Below are 16631 nucleotides of genomic sequence, written 5' to 3'. Positions count from 1 at the left end.
CTGCAGGGAGCCTGCTTCACCCTCTGCCTGTCTCTGCCTCTCTCTCTGTGTCTCTCACGAATAAATAAAAATAAAATCTTAAAAAAAAAAACACCTCAGAGAGAGGAGAGTAGATGAGTCATCCTTGAAGACCATCACTTTGGACGAGGGGAAAAACTTGAAGGGGCTTTCCAGATAGCACAAAGAGCAAAAGGCTCTTTTTGAATCGAGACATGGCTAATGTTGGAAATGCCAAGGATCTTGGAGTATAGGGAGCGCAGACTGCCTTCTGCTGGAGGTCTGATGTGAAGAGCACTGAAGTAGAGAAAGACTGGAAACCCATGTCTTGAGTTAGAAACAGAGGGCAACAAAGTGGGCTTGAGTATGGGTCCTTCAGTAATTCCTTAGTAAATGTGTTCTTGGCCACTGTACTGACTACCTGTGGATCAATACTCTTACAACTCTGATTGTTGAATTTGGAAGCAGATGACTTAGTGTTATTAGGGTTGCACTCTTTGGATTTTACGAAGAAATACTTAGGCTAAATCTCATGCCATAATTTAGATACCCCAGACCTTGCTGTGAGAAGCAGGAAGCAAGATGTACTGTTGGACAGCAGTAGTGAGTGGCTATATGCATTTTTTTCTTATCTAATGCAACTGGCTACTCTTCACCTAACATCTTTGCTTCTGGAGCCTTAAGGTTTAATCATGTCTGAAAAAATGCATTTGAATGATTTTTTTAAAATTTAAGATGAGAAACTGAAGGAACATTTTTAGGATTCATTTCCTCTGATATTCATATTGTGTCTAATCCTAGCAGTTGCCAAAAGGTAACCTGGAAGAGAGCATGGTGTACAACTAAAAAAGAAACATCTCAACCAATCAGTGAAGCAGAATAATAAATATAGAGTAGCCACTGGTAGGACGATTGTCATATTAACTGACAATTGTTTCAGAAAAAAAAAACAACACAAACTTCTGAGACATAGTCAAACCAGAGGAAGAAAGACAAATGAAAAACTGCACTAGGAAGGTGCCATTTTCATGTTATTTATATGGAGCGATTTTTCATTACTATATATAAGAACATTTCTTTCTTGCCACATATAAATGAGCATCTGGCAAGAGCAAGATAATCATACATTATCTCTAATTTTGTATGTGATAGAAAGTGTCAGATTCAACATGATCTTGTATATGTTATTAAGAATCTGCATCCTAAATGTTGAAAATTGTTTATTCAGCAAATCTCAAACCTAGGTATATACACTTGGTTTGTCTTTTTTCTGCTTCATTTGATTATTGGGTCCCTATAGGTGCCAGGCAGTGTGCTAAATTGTTTGGATACGTGAGTGAACATGGGGTTACATTACCATGGGTGAGGCAGACATTAAAATGAGCCCTAAGGAGTAAGTAAATTGTATTACATACTTGAAGGTGATATGTCCTATGGTAAAAAGGAACAGTAGATCAGCAAAAGGGAGACTTAAGAGGACTGGGGCAGGAGGAGGGCTGCAATTTAAATAGGGTGGTCAGGGAGGCTTCACAAAGATGACCTTTAAGCAGAAACTTAAGATTTTGAGAAAAAAGCCATGTGACTCTCTGAGGGGAAGCTTCCAGAGGATCTCTGGCATGTCTCTGGCATGCAAAGAGGCAGATGGGCTGGAATGGTGGTGGTGATGGTATAGAGTAGCAGAGATGAATTGAGAGCAGTACCTGGGATTGGATGAAGCCTTGTGGGATATGGCATAGTGTTTGACTTTTAATTTTTTTATGATAACAGCTTTATTAAGATATAATTCACATATGGGGTGCCCAGGTGGCTCAGTCAGTTAAATGTCCAACTCCATCTCAGCTCAGGTCTTGATCTCAGGGTTATGAATGCAAGCCCCATGCTGGGCATGGAGCCTCCTTAAAAAAAAAAAATTTTTTTTAAAAAAGGATATAGGGATCCCTGGGTGGTGCAGCGGTTTAGAGCCTGCCTTTGGCCCAGGGCGTGATCCTGGAGACCCGGGATCGAATCCCACGTTGGGCTCCCAGTGCATGGAGCCTGCTTCTCCCTCTGCCTGTGTCTCTGCCTCTCTCTCTCTCTCTCTCTCTCTCTCTGTGACTATCACAAATAAATAAAAATTTTAAAAAAAGGATATAAATCACATACCAGGAATTAAATTCATTTTAAGTGTAACAATTTAATCATTTTTAATATACTTAACAATTGTGTATCCATCAGCATAATAGATTTTTAAAAAAGATTTGTTTATTTTAGAGAGAGAGAGCATGAGCAGGAGGGGCAGAGGGAGAGGCAGGTGTGGAGGGAGAGGGAGAGGGTGAGAATCTGAAGCAGACTCCACGCAGAGCGCAGAGCCCATCTCCTGTCTCAGTCTCATGACCTGAAGATCACAGCCCAAGCTAAAACCAAGAGTAGGTCGCTTAACCAACTGCACCACCCAAGCACCCCAGGACAATCAGTTTTAAATTTCCATTGCCTCCAAAAGAAATCTGACACCCTTTAGCAGTCAGTGCTCACCCTCAACTCCCTCTCACTCTAGGCAACCACTAGTCTACTTGCTGTTTCTATGGATTTGCCTTCTGTATCACATTTAATATAAATGGAATCATAATACATAGTCTTGTGTGTGTGACTGCCTCCTTTCACTTAGCACAGTGCTTTCAAGGTTCCCCATATTATAACACATATTAGTATTTCATTCCTTCTTATGGTTCAGTGATGCTCCTATGTATCGACCTTGTTTTGTTTATCCATTATCCATTGGTGAACATCTGGGTTATTTCATACTCTTTTTGGCTATTATGAATAATGCTGCTACAAACATTTGTGTAAGTTTTTGCGTGGATGTTTTAATTTCTCACCCAGGAGTGGAATTCCTGGCACATATGGTAACCATGTTTATCCTTTTGAGGAACTGCCAAACTGTCTTCCATTTTACATTCCCAGCAGCAGGGTTTGAGGGTTCTGATTTCTCCACATCTTCACCAATACTTGCTGTTATCGGTCTTGATTGAAGCCATCCTAGGGGGCGCGAAGTGATACGTCATTATTGTTTCAATTTGAAATTGCCTAATGGCAGTGATGTTGATCGTCTTCTCATATGCTTTTTTGGCCATTTGTATATCTTCTTTGGAGAAATATCTTTTCAGTTCCTTTACCCATTTTAATATAGAGTATAATTGCCCATTTCTTAGTGGGCTGTAAGCATTCTTTATGTATTCTTGATACAAGTCCCCTGTCAGATACATGGCTTACAAATATTTTCTCCCATTCAGCATATGCCAAGGCCTTAAAAATTCTTGTAGAATAAATATTTGAATATTCAAAGTTATATTTCCATTATAGTTCCATTTTTATAGCATCAGAATGTAGTCAGTTATATTCCAGTGTTAATTTTCCTGACAAACTATTAAAGATATGTAAATAAATTGACAGAGCTTTCATTATCTTATCATCTTAAAATTCACCATTATGATCCATAGGGGGTGTTTAAAATCTGCCATTTTAATGAATGGTCAAACTACAAAAACATGGAATAAATTTTTTGTTTAAAAAATATAATATTTTATTTTTAAATTTTATAGATGGAAAAAGTGGAGGCCGATCTAACTAGATCCAAGTCTCTTCGTGAGAAGCAATCAAAGGAGTTTTTATGGCAGCTGGAGGATGTCAAACAACGATATGAACAGCAGGTTAGTCTTTCATTTTGATGATGCCATTGAATTTTTAAATGCTATAATGTCTTTTGTAAGAATTTCATTATAGGGGTACCTGGCTGGCTTAGTCGGTGGAGTATGCAACTCTTGATCTTGAGGCTATAAGTGTGAACCCCACGTTGGGTGTAGAGACTTAAAGATGAAATCTTAAAAAGATATATGATAAAATCCCTTCACAATGAAAATGTTACTAAGAATGTTATTATCAATACATATGAATCATTTGAAATAAAATCTGTTTTAGTAAAATCCAGAAATAGGATTTTAGCTCTTCACTGAAGTCTATTACAGTGGTTTGTTAATCTGCATGTTTAATTGAAACTTTTATTGTAATTCTTGAGTCCTTCTGTTCCTGTCAGAGCATAAATCTGAGTTGCTTATTTATTTAAGAAATAGTTTTTGGTACCTACCATGTCCCGACTCTGGGCAGAGCAGTAAGCCAACTGACGACGTACCTTTTCACACAGAGCATATACTGCATTTTTTAACAATCATTTAAAATTTTTTTTCTAATTTAAACTTAGTTAACATATATAGTGTATTATTAATTTCAGGGGTAGAATTTAGTGATTCATCAGTTGCATATAACACCCAGTGCTCATTCCATCACGTGCCCTCCTTAACGCCCATCACCCAATTACCCCATACCCCCACCAGTCTTCCCTCCAGCAACCCTCAGCTTATTTCCTAGAGTTGAGTCTCTTATGGTTTGCCCCTCTCTCTATTTTTATGTTATTTTATTTTTCCTTCCTTTCTCCTATATGCATCTGTTTTGTTTCTTATATTCCACATATGAGTGAAATCATATTGTATTTGTCTTTCTCTGAATGACTTATTTTGCTTAGCATAATACTCTCTAGTTCCATCCATATCATTGCAAATGGCAAGATTTCATTCTTTTTGATGACTGATATTCCATTGTATATACATACCACATCTTCTTTATCCATTCATCTGTCAAAGAATATCTGAGCTCTTTCCATATTTTGGCTATTGGGACATTGCTGCTATAAACATTGGGGTGCAGGTGCCCCCTTGAATCACTCACTGTGTTTGTATCCTTTGGGTAAATACCTAGTTAGGGCAGTTGCTGGGTCATAGAAACTTGTCAAAGAATTTATCAAACTCAACACCCAAAAACCAAAAAATCCAGACAAGAAATGGACACAGACATGAGCAGACATTTCTCCAAAGAAAACATACAAATGGCTAATAGAACATATGCTACATTTTGGTGAGCAGCCAGCCTATTAATTAAAAAAACACAAAATAATTTCGGAGAGTGACTAATGAAAGAGGAAGAAAGTATGTACAGAGGCCTTGTTGGGTGGAGGTGGAAGGGGGATTACCATCATTGACAGGTGGTCAGGGAAGCCCTCTGAGCAGGAGAACCTTGTGCTGAGAATCTTGAAAACCCGGGATGAGCCAGCCATGAAGTCTCTTGGAGGAATAGTATTCCAGGCTAGCGGAACAGTGAGTGCAAGGATCTGAGATGAGAGCAACTTGAGAGTGTTGAAGGAACAAAAATGACAGAAAAAGACGGTTCAGCAGGAATGTAGAGGGGAAGATTCCAGCTGTAGGAGATGGGGTGAGAACTCGGCTTGGACTAGGACCAGGACAATCCAGAGCAGCATAAGAAGTTTGGATTTGGATCTGCATCTTATTTACCTAACAAAAAAAGTTTTATTTTCATCTTTTCTAAAACTGTATTCCTGCTAATTCTTGGAATATTCAAGGTGGTTATTAATTTTTACTTATTTGTTTAATTTGCTTGCCTTGTTTCCTTAAACATCTGGAAAAATGTTAATTAGCTTAATTACTAAGTTAAGAAATTGTTTTTCTTTTTTTTTTTTTTTTTTTTAAGAAATTGTTTTTCTAAAGACAATATTTGAATCTTTTTATTCTGAAAACCTGAATAATTTTTTCATTATTATATTTTCAAGTCCTTATTAAGTGGCTACTACATCAAAAACTAATAATCTTGTAATGATTACTGAATTTTAATCCCTCTCCTAAGTGATAGCAATTAGGGGCTCAGGTGAGTTCCATGAAAAGGAATTCTGATCTGACATGTATGTAACCTTATGGCTGTTATGTTGTTGTCGCTCTTTTAATTTTAAAATGTTTGTAAATATACCTGAGTTACTTTCATAGTGATGGTTTAAAGTTCGCAAATCGGTCCTTCTTTATTTGCATTATCTGCGTTTTGCTCTATTCTGTCTATGCAAATCACACCCATCCTTCAAGACTTGCTTCCTGCTCCTACACTTCCCTACAATGTCACAGGACCTTTTTGGCCCACACCCAGTTCTTCCTTCTCTGAAATTACAGCATTAATCATCTCATTATTCTGTACACTTAAATCAGTTCTTGTATTGTAAAATATCATGTAGAGCTGTTTTTATCCAGGGTGGAGTGCAGTCTACAAGGAAGCAGAAACTTTCTCTTCTATTTCTTCCAATCTCTGTTACATTATATTTCTGATTGAGCTGATAATAGAAATACATTATAGAATTCATTATATTGTTTAATTGATTGGAGTAGAAAAGATTAATTGATTGGGAGAAAGAAGGAACATAAGATGACCAAATATAAATAAGAATAGTAAGGAAGGTCAAGAAGTGTTGCATATTATGCTCTAGTTATGAGGTATAACTGAGATGATTTGGGGATTAAAAGCAATATTAAAAGCAAAAATAAAAACAAGAGAAATGTCAGTTCCTCTAAATAAATTGGTGGAGTAACAGGAAACCCCAACTCTGTCTCCCAGGTGGAGAGAGGAAACTCAACAAGTTAAAAACCATTTCTGGGGATCCCTGGGTGGCGCAGTGGTTTAGCGCCTGCCTTTGGCCTAGGGTGTGATCCTGGAGACCCAGGATCGAATCCCACATCGGGCTCCCGGTACATGGAGCCTGCTTCTCCCTCTGCCTATGTCTCTGCCTCTCTCTCTCTCTCTGTGTGACTATCATAAATAAATTAAAAAAAAAAATTAAAAAAAAACAAAACCATTTCTGTGACACAGATATGACTCAGAAACTATTGTGTTTCAGGGTGAGTATAAGGAGGAGACGCATTCTCTTTGAGAGTTTAAAAAATTATATTTTCAGGAGTGCCTAGGTGGCTTAGTCTGTTGAGTGTCTAACTCTGGGTTTTGGCTCTGGTCATGATCTCATGGTCTTGAGATCAAGTCTCAAATTGGGCTCCTCCATCAACAGAGTGTCTGCTGGAGATTCACTCACTCTCCCTCTGCTCCTCTCCTCCCTCCCTCTCTCTCTCTTCCTCTGCCTCCCACTCCCCACTCAGTTTCTCTCTGTCTCTCACTTTCTCTCTGTCTCTCCCTCTTGCTCTCTAAAATAAATAAATAAATGAATAAATAAATAAATAAATAAATAAATAAATTTTAATTTGTATTTTCTTTTTGGTGATAATCTTCTGGTGGCAAATGTATAACCAGATATAGCCAAGTGACTTCAATGCCTGATTTGCATTTATTTTGTGATTGTTTTGGCACATCTCTGGCTTCTTAAAGTTGGATACATAAGAAAAATCACCATGGAAAATTAACATTTGACTAAATAAAAATTATTTTAAGTTAAAAAAAGAAGAAATAATATTTTGCAATGAATGTGATAGGCCAAAAATGATTCTCTTATAAAGTTAATAAATTTGTAACAAATAAAAATAATTAGTGTATAAATTAAGTAATTATCACAAATCATAAGAAAATCATTAATGTCCCAATAAGTGACCTCGCAAAGGACAGAAACAGATAAGAAACTAATTGAATAAATGACCATGTAGAAACATCTTTAGCCTTAGTATCAATAAAAATGCAAATTAGAATTAACAATGATGTACCATCTAAAATTGGCAAAAGTTTAGTGAAATTTGTACTTTCATATATTGCTGGTGACATTTAAATTAATGCAGCCTTTTTGGAGAGGATTTTGGCAGTATCTACCAAGAGTCATAAAAAGTATTTATACCCGCTGGCCCAGTTATTTTTAATCTCAGACAGAAACATTCAAACAATAATATTAGTTATTTTTTAGGTGATGGAATCATGGTTGATTCTTTTTCTATACTCCCTCCTTTACACATTGTGACTGTCTTTTTTAATGTGACAGTTATGTTTTTAATTTAAAAATACACTTACATCGTGTGAATCACCAAATTCTACACCTGAAACCAATTTTACCATATATATTAACTAACTAGAGTTTAAATAAAAACTTTAAAAAATACACTTGTGTAAATTTTGGAAGAATGTAGGTTTCAAAGGTTTTTCTCAGAATGATAGTTTTAAAAATCTACTAAAGTTTTGTCTTTGTATAGTCTTGCCTAAAAATACTTAATCAGAGAAATTAGTTTTTTAAAGAATTGATACTATTTATAGAAACTACATGCTGTGGGGGTGTCTAGGTGGCTCAGTTCATTGAGTGTCTGACTCTTGATTTTGGCTCAAGTCATGATCTCAGGGTTGTGGGACTGAGTCCCCTGTTGAGCTCCATGCTTGGAGTGAAGCCTACTTAAGATTATCTTCTCCCTCTCTGCCCCCCCCCCGCCCCCCGCTCCTGCTTGCACTTTCTCTCTCTCAAAAAAAAAAAGGAAAGAAAGAAATGTTGGCAAATCGAACTCCAATAAAAAAATATACAAAAAAAAGAACTTTGCCAAGAAAAGATAAAAAAAAAAAAATTAGCACAGAACAAGGCACAGCAAAAAAAAAAAAAAAAAAAAGAAAGGAAGAAACTGCTGTTGCATTAACTTTTCTGCATTTCATTTTCATGAAAAGGGGATAAATGATACAATTGGCATGCAAGTGTGTGACAGTAGTTAAAAAAAAGCTCACTTAAGGATCTCTCAGATCTTGGTGATTTCACCCATTTTATTCTTCCTGTATCTATAGGCCTGTTTATTAGACTTGGTGTTGAGATTGAAGATCCCAGGCAGTAACTCACTAGGAAAAGAAAACACAGGAATACGAGCTAATAGATTTTAGGAGAATATTTATTTATTTATTTGAGAGAGAGAGATAGAGATAGCCAGAGAGTACAAGCAGGGAGAAGAGGGAGTAGCGGACTCCCCACTGATCAGGGAGCCAACTTGGGACTTGATCTCAGGACCTTGATCGGGACCTGAGCCAAAGGCAGGTGCTTAACTGACTGAGCCACCCAGGTGCCCCAGGAGAATATTTATTGATGTGATAATATGCCAACTTTTAAAATCCATTCCAGCAGAAAATTTTATTACCTGGAACAGTAAGTAGTCCCCCAGACCACTCCAAATTGTTAAGATTTTTACTGTGAAAGTTTATTATGAGAAATGATAGGCATATAGTTGTGGTCCCTACAAGCTAGCAAAAGTTCTCTAAAAATGAAGCCAATTAAACTAAGCTCATTTCCTTTTTTGAGCGGGGGTCAGGCTGGTAGATAAGGAAAGTATAGCTGGACTTCACTGAGCCACCTGGTAAGGTCCTTCATGAAGGCAATATGGAAAAAATGGTTTAGATATTGGTGCAGTTATGTGGCTAAGTGGTAGGTCAAAGGGCCATCACTGGATGATGATACAGAGGTAATGTTCCCTGCTTCCCCAGAGTTCAGAGGAGTAGTTAACACGTGGGACATGAAAATCAGTACTCTGAAGCTTTAAACAGCTGAAATTAAGATGATTAAATTTATTAGGATTGAATATAAAATCCTATGCTTAGATTTAAAAAATTATCTGCAAAAAATACAAGGCAGGGGTGAGGTGTATGAGGGGTATAAAGGGCGGGGGCAGCAAGGCAGACAGAACAACATGCCTGGGATGATGTGGTAATGGGCCCAGTACATTGTTTACACATCAGGTCACATAAGGAATAAGTCAGTTCTAGTTGCCACATTTGAAGTAGGACATTGACAAAAGCATGTTCAAATGAAAGTCTCCAGAATATAGAAAGACTTGGAGCTATGTCAATGAGAGTATTTAAAGGAATTTCAGCAAGAGAAGACAAGACTAAGGAGAGTAACATATCTATTATTTTTTAAAGATTTTATTTATTTATTTGACAGAGTGAGCACAAGCAGAGAGAGAGGGAGAAGCAGGTGCCCATCTGAGCAGGGAGCCCAACGTGGGGCTCCATCCCAGGACCCTGGGATCATGACCTGAGCTGAAGGCAGATGCTTAACTGAGCCATATTTATTCTTAAATTCGAAATCAGTCATCTATGAAATAGTAGGATTGGTCTGTATGGGAATATCCCAGTAGCCAGCAGTTAGTAGACCTGCTTGGGGCCACGGCCCACTTCTGGATGCTGTGTGTGAACTCAGCCACGCCCCTCCTCACAGTGGTCTTGCAAGGCAGAGACTATTACGTATTTTTCCCATCTTCCAGTTGTAGAAACTGTAGCGCATCCTCTTAAGTAACCTGTCCAATGTCCCACACACTTGACAGAATCAAGCCTGAACTGGAGCCATGCTCCACTCTAAACAGACTCCCCTTGCAGTTCCAGGAGACAGAAATTGAACCCATGTGTAGATAACACTGGGAGGCATATTTTGACTCATTTCAAAGTCATTCTTTCCTAAAGAATTAGGCAAATGCTCAGTGGTTTATGTTGTGAGAAAGTAAGTTCCCCAGCCTGAGTGTGTCGAAGTAGCTGTTGGCGGTGTTGTAGGGGGAGGCTGTGCATTCATAGGGCTGTCCTATCACTAAGATCCCTTTCGAATCCAGGGTTCTGTGATCTTTCTGTTCATCTGCCTGAGTAGACCCTCAGCCCGTGTGTGTATGTATCGTGACAGATGGAGACATCCCTGACTCCACCAGTGACTTGTATGTTACATACTTGTCTAGCTGGATGTCCTTCAGAGCTTCCACCTGCCTTCTCAGCTGCCATTTTGTGTGTGATAAGCTTTCTATTATTTTGTTTGACTTTTCTATAAAATGTGAAATAGTAAATATTATGGTTATAGCAACTCACACTGGAAGGGGATGTAGATGCTCATCCACCAGGCCCTTGTCTACACTCAAACTGAGGTAGGTGTTCCCTGGGATAGTGAGCCAGTGCCAGGGTGTGTGTGAAGCTGCATACATGCTTCCTGGAAGGTCAGAGTCACTTGATTATTTTGTGGGAAAGCGAAGCAGTTTTACTATTGAGGTAACAATCATATTAAAACAAACAGAGACTTTCCTGTTTTGTAAAATGCAAAGTTCTCATGAATTTTTAAGATAAAATAGGACATTTCAAAGAAACCTCCAGCTTGCAGAAGCTGCTTCAGGCTATGCCCTCAGATCCCCTAGAGGGGTGCTATTCATTTTCACTGCTACCAGGGGTACTTTGGTGAAAAAGTTTAGAAGCACTTATCTGACCTAATCTCCCATTTTATAATGAGAGAATTGCCATCCAGAGGAAATGAATGACTTGTGCTTTTTTGGTTGTTAGTTTCCTTATTCGGTTTTTATTTTTGAGCCCCTTCCCATAGGGAAAGCATCATGCCAGGAACTGAAATGAAGTGAAAAAAGCAAAATGGTATTTTAAAATATTTTAGCCAGAGTGCAGGCATAAAGTGGGCAGATGTGGAGAGAAAAACTTCAAACACATGGGCTAAACACTCACACAAATATCCTGTAAAGCCCAAGCTTTCATCAAGATTTCCTGTTTCTTTCCTGTATAACCCATTGGAACAAAAAGACAATTCTAATTGTCTGCACAAACCTCATTCAAGCTGGAAACAAACAACAAACCAGGCATGCTAGGATTTCCTGAACTATGGAGATTTTTTTGGCAATCCCATCATATCATTCTTTAGTCTTATATTTTATATCTTCTCTTTTCACTACAAAGCCTTTAAAGGGAAATGTAGTTCAACAGATAAACAAGTGGTCAAATTCTTGGGGAAGAATAAATACTTATTGTTAATGATCATAAAAAACACTGAAGGGCCAACTGCTTACACATTACTCTTAATTTGAAACTTAAGAACATTTTGATAGCAAAGGCAGTGTAAAGATGAGACAAATTATACAAGATAAGTAGTTGGGAAGTTAGAAGGTCAGTTGAGATACTTAATTAGCAGATAACATGCAATTCCCACTTTTCCCCCTATGAATATTTTAGGTGTCTTAATTTTTCTATAATGTTAGACTGTGTAGCCTCACTGGAAGGGGATACAGTACAAAACAAGACATAGAGGCCAGAGAGGGAAGACATGACTAGTCGAGGTGCCCAGGGATGTGGAAGTGTGCGGAGAGAGGTGTTGGCTTCAGAGGAGAGGGGCAGGCCTCTGCTACAAGTAGTGAGAAGGGGAGGGGAGGAAAGATACATAGAAGTTTATAAATCTGCAGCAGGAAAATGAGGATGCTCTTAGACTGAAGGTTTTCCTTCATGAGAGAGGAGGAAGGGTCATTTGCTGAAACTAGAAGTATACAGACAGCAGGGCCAAGGGAAGTGAGGATGGTTTGATATGATTGTGGTGATCCCATGACTGATCTCATCAGAAAAACTCAGTGAAACTTCTTTTTGGTATCAAGGTCTCCGATGAGGTTAATGACCATGAATTTGTGGGTCTCCCTAAGAGCTCTTCAAAATGGGTTTTCATGCTTTCTGAACATATGTGTACCTCATTGCATGCCGAGCATGCTCTGTCATTCTCTTTGTTTTCTTTTTGCTCACTCTATCCTATTCCTTTTAAAAGTCTTTTGGCTTGGCTTTCTGTTTCCAGTTTGTAAAAAATAATTTTTGAACCTTAATGACATATCAGCTGCTCTGCTCTCTACATGGTAGTGGAAATAAATGTAGTCATGATCCATTGATGCTGCAAGGCACAGATTGGCCCTACAGGCAGGAGGCAGAGTGCCAGATTCCTGGACATTAGGTGGCCAGAGTCAGAGACCCAAGCTATGAAGCTGTAGAGCCTGGGCCCATGGGTCCAGGTCAAGCATTAGGAGCCTATGTCCATAGGATGGGCATTGATGCGTGGTGAAAGGTACTTAAGGCAGGCCTCGTCTTCCTGTTTGTTTGTTTGGAACTTTTCTCATCTAGGTTAAAACAAATGGCACATTTATCTGGAGTGGGAATTAAGAGGGCAAAGATGAACACAGTTCTTTTCAGTAACTATAATGTGAAGTATATATGTTTTGTTTTAGGGATACTTCATTTGCTATGGGGCGCCTGGGTGGCCCAATCAGTTAATCATCTGTCTCTGGATTTTGGCTCAGGTCATGATCTCAGGAGTGTGAGATCAAGCTCCATGTCTGGCTCTGTGCGGAATGTGGAGCCCGCTTAAGATTCTCTCTCTCTCGGGCATCCTGGGCATCCAGCGGTTTAGCTCTGCCTTCCACCTAGGGTGTGATCCTGGAGACCCTGGATCGAGTCCCACGTCGGGCTCCCTGCATGGAGCCTGCTTTCTCCCTCTGCCTGTGTCTGTGCCTCTCTCTCTCTCTCTGTGTCTCTCATTAATAAATAAATAAAATCTTAAAAAAAAAAAAAAGATTCTCTCTCTCCCTTCAGACCCTCCCCTCAGACCTCACCCTTGCTCACCTGCTTGCTCATTCTCCCTCTCTCTAAAAAAAAAGTAAAAAATAAATAAAAATAAAATGAACAAAAATGTGTCCTAGATAGTGATATGACTGATGATTCCCATTCTTTAGATACCTTAGAAGTTTATAATATAGAAGCAGTGTCTTTCCAATCATTCATTAGTTAATGCATGTTTATTGAGTGACTGCTTTGTACTCACCATAATTCCAGGTGCTTAGGATATGGCAGCAAACAAAATACAGTGTCTGCTCTTATGGTAGAGGGGACAACAGCAACAACTCTCTTTCTGTATCTCTTTGTGTCCCAAAATGTAAGGTAAGGTAAGGTAATGACAATTTCTACAAAGTAAAGCAGGATAAGGTGTTTGGAGTGAAGGGGGTATTTTATATAGAGTTGTTTCATGTAAGGTGTTATTTTAGATACAGACTGTGAAAGTTGCTAAAGATATGATACTCAAATTAAAACCTGCATGAAAGGTAGGAGGAAACCATACAAAACTTGAGAAGAGGAAAGAATATTTTGTACAGAGGGAATGGGTTGGTATGTGACTGGAATGGGGTGAGCTAGGGGAGAGAGTGTTAGGAACCAAGGTTAAGCTGTAGGCAGTTTCTATCAAGTTTTATGGACTGTGGTGGGAAATTTAGGTTTTATTCTGAGTGTGATGGAAAGCCATTGGAGCATTTGAGCAAAATCTGGTCTGAGTTTTAAAAAGATTTCTCTAGCTGCTGTGTGGAGCACTGATTGTAAGGAAGGTGGAGGGGAGGGCTAGTTAGGAGAGATGGCAGGGGTCTGGTGAGAAATTATCAAGGCTTGGACCTGGGGGGTGTGGTGAGGGTGATGGCAAGTGCTTAAATCCGGATGTATTTGGCAGGAAAGACTTGTTAATAGATGGGAAATGGAGTGTGAGGGGAAGAAGGAACTCAAACGGGACTCCTCAGTTTTCCTGCTGAAGAGCCAGGGGAATGGTGGTGATGCACCCGGGCTCATGAGTAGAGAGAGAAGAGGAAGGAAGGCCCAGGACTGAGCCCAGGGGCACTACAACACTTAGCAATGGGGGAGAGGTGGAGGGAACAGAGGCTGGGAAGGAGCGGCCAGAGAGGTAGCAGGAAAACTGAGAAGGTCTGGTTTCCCATAAGCCATGTGCAGGAAGTATTTCAGGAAGGAAGTGTGAGCAGCTGGCTGTTCCAGGCGCCTCCAAGAGGGGAAATTAGACAGGGACTGGAAAGCGCCCACTGGATTTGGCAAGAAGGCCTCTCGCCACCTCGTCAAGGCCAGTTGCAGGGGAATGTGGGAGCAGAAGCCTGAGTGGAGGGAGAATGGGATATGACAGTTCCTTTTGAGGAATTTTGAAAGGAAAGGGAGCAGAGAAATGAGGTGGTAGCTTGAAGGATATGTAGGGTCAGTGGAAAGTTTTTAGAAAACGAGATAAGTACAGACGTTTGTTGGTAGCTGAGCACGATCCATTGGGGAAGAAACCAGCAATGATGCAGACAGTGGTGGGATGATTGTGAGAGCAAGTGCTTAATTCGGCGCGAGGGGATGGTGTTGGTGCACAGATGGCAGGGTTCTCCTGAGGTGACAATGAAGATGGCCACCCATCCAAGTCACAGGAGAGGCAGGTAGACACATCTGTTTGGTGGTCAGGAAGATGAAGTGGTTCCCTTCTGACTACTTCTATTGTTTGGCTGTTCCTGAAACCAGCTTTTCATTCAAAACGATGAATGTTCTTGGAGTGTTGGGGTAGGTGATGAGGAAAGGATGAAGAAAAAAGGTATAGTCCATATCTTAGAGGAGTTGATAGCTGGGTTGATCTGTTTGTCCTTCTAAATTCCATACTAGCTGGGAAACTGATGATTTTTCTATTTCCTTATTCATTCAGCAGCAGTGATGTGCTGGGTTAAGAAAACCGAATGTGTTTTAGAGGAACAGATAAGAGGTAAAATAAATTAAAGATAAAATGTACAGTGAAGACATGTTTTCCCTCAAAATGTTGAACTCTGTCTAAGAGGGTGATTTCTCAGTTAATGAATTTTCTCAGTGTTGAGTGGCTTGAGTTGACCGTCATTAAACCATAGAGAAGAATCTTGAAGAATTTGACTATCTGAATGAATCTTTCCTGAGTTTTAATTGAGATCTGGCAGACAGAAAATAGTAGCTAATTTTTCAGAAAGTTTTAAAAGGGTCATTATTGTCACCCATGACCTACGGGTGCTGGCGAAGTATTTTGGACATGTTAAAGAAAACTGCAGAGAAGAGTACTTACTTCCCCCATGCGCAGCATTTACCAGCGTTCCTCCCCACCCACTGGTGTGCCTCCAGCCATCAACCCTCCAGGATTCTGAGCTCCAACAGCTTAGCTTCTGCAGGCACTCGTCCCTGGCTGTCGATGGCTCACAGGAGAGGAAAAAGAGAAGTGGCCGTGTATGCTGGGAGGTCCTCATTCCATCTCAAATAGCAGTTAGCACAGCAATATCAAACTTTTTAAAAAGAGAACTTGCATAACAAAACTGAATTGTTGATAGACAGATTTCATAGATGGGTTTTTTGTTGCAGTGCTATCATTTAGTCCCAGAGCCACATGGTCACGCACAAATAACAAATTTTACTCCTGCTCTTGACTCACTGACTATTTGTTGCGGGGCGGGGGGGGGTGCCTGTTTCTATGAAGATGTTGTTCATAAAGTCAGACTATACCATGGCATTTTCTGTGCTGACTTGTGTGGAATTTTTACTCTGACTGCAATGGCTCAGGCAGATTGTATATGTCCTTAGGTTTATCTTTTTTTTTAAGTTTTTGTTTGCATTCCAGTTAGTTGACATACAATATAATATTAGTTTCAAGTGTACAATATAGTGATCCAATCATTCTGTACATTACTTAGTGCTCCTCCTGATAAGTATACTCTAAATCCCTGAAAAATCCTTGTTTGTTTTTATTATTGCCAACTCTCTAAAAGAAAGTACACCTTGAATTATTAGCCTCATATATATAATTGCTCATGATATTTGAATTGACCTTCATCTCTTTTTTCTTTTTTTTCTTTTCTTTTTTTCCTCTCTTTTTTTTCTTCTTCTTCTTTTTTTTTTTCCTCATCTCTCTTTTTTAAAAAAGTAGCACATTTACAATAGTTTATGAGGGGATCCCTGGGTGGCTCAGTGGTTTCGTGCCTGCCTTTGGCCCAGAGCGCGATCCTGGAGTCCTGGGATCGAGTTCCGTGTCGGGCTCCTGGCATGGAGCCTGCTTCTCCCTCTGCATGTGTCTCTGCCTCTCTCTCTCTCTCTGACTATCATAAATAAATAAAAATAAATATTTAAAAAAAATACAATAGTTTATGATTTTACTAGGCAGTGGCCTTCCTATTCCTCTACTCACACTGAAGCAGGGAGGAGTTACCAGAACTGCAGTA

At 39.3% G+C, this 16631-nt stretch overlaps 1 protein-coding gene across 4 annotated transcripts in view; it reads left to right on the top strand.

Moving 5' to 3' along the window:
• Positions 1 to 16631, top strand: part of CEP112 (centrosomal protein 112) — a 399815-nt gene that overhangs the window by 169883 nt on the left and 213301 nt on the right. For all 4 annotated transcript variants that reach the window (XR_005364290.1, XM_038546802.1, XM_038546803.1 and 1 more), the window contains exon 19: positions 3576 to 3683. Coding sequence is in view for 3 of the 4 variants with exons in the window: in XM_038546802.1 (XP_038402730.1) it covers positions 3576 to 3683 (108 nt within the window). In the remaining variant the exon portion in view is untranslated. The remainder of the gene's footprint in view (positions 1 to 3575; positions 3684 to 16631) is intronic.

The sequence above is a fragment of the Canis lupus genome, chromosome 9 (genome assembly GCF_011100685.1).
Source record: "Canis lupus familiaris isolate Mischka breed German Shepherd chromosome 9, alternate assembly UU_Cfam_GSD_1.0, whole genome shotgun sequence".
NCBI lineage: Eukaryota > Metazoa > Chordata > Mammalia > Carnivora > Canidae > Canis > Canis lupus.
This window is presented reverse-complemented; position numbering and strand designations above follow the sequence as displayed.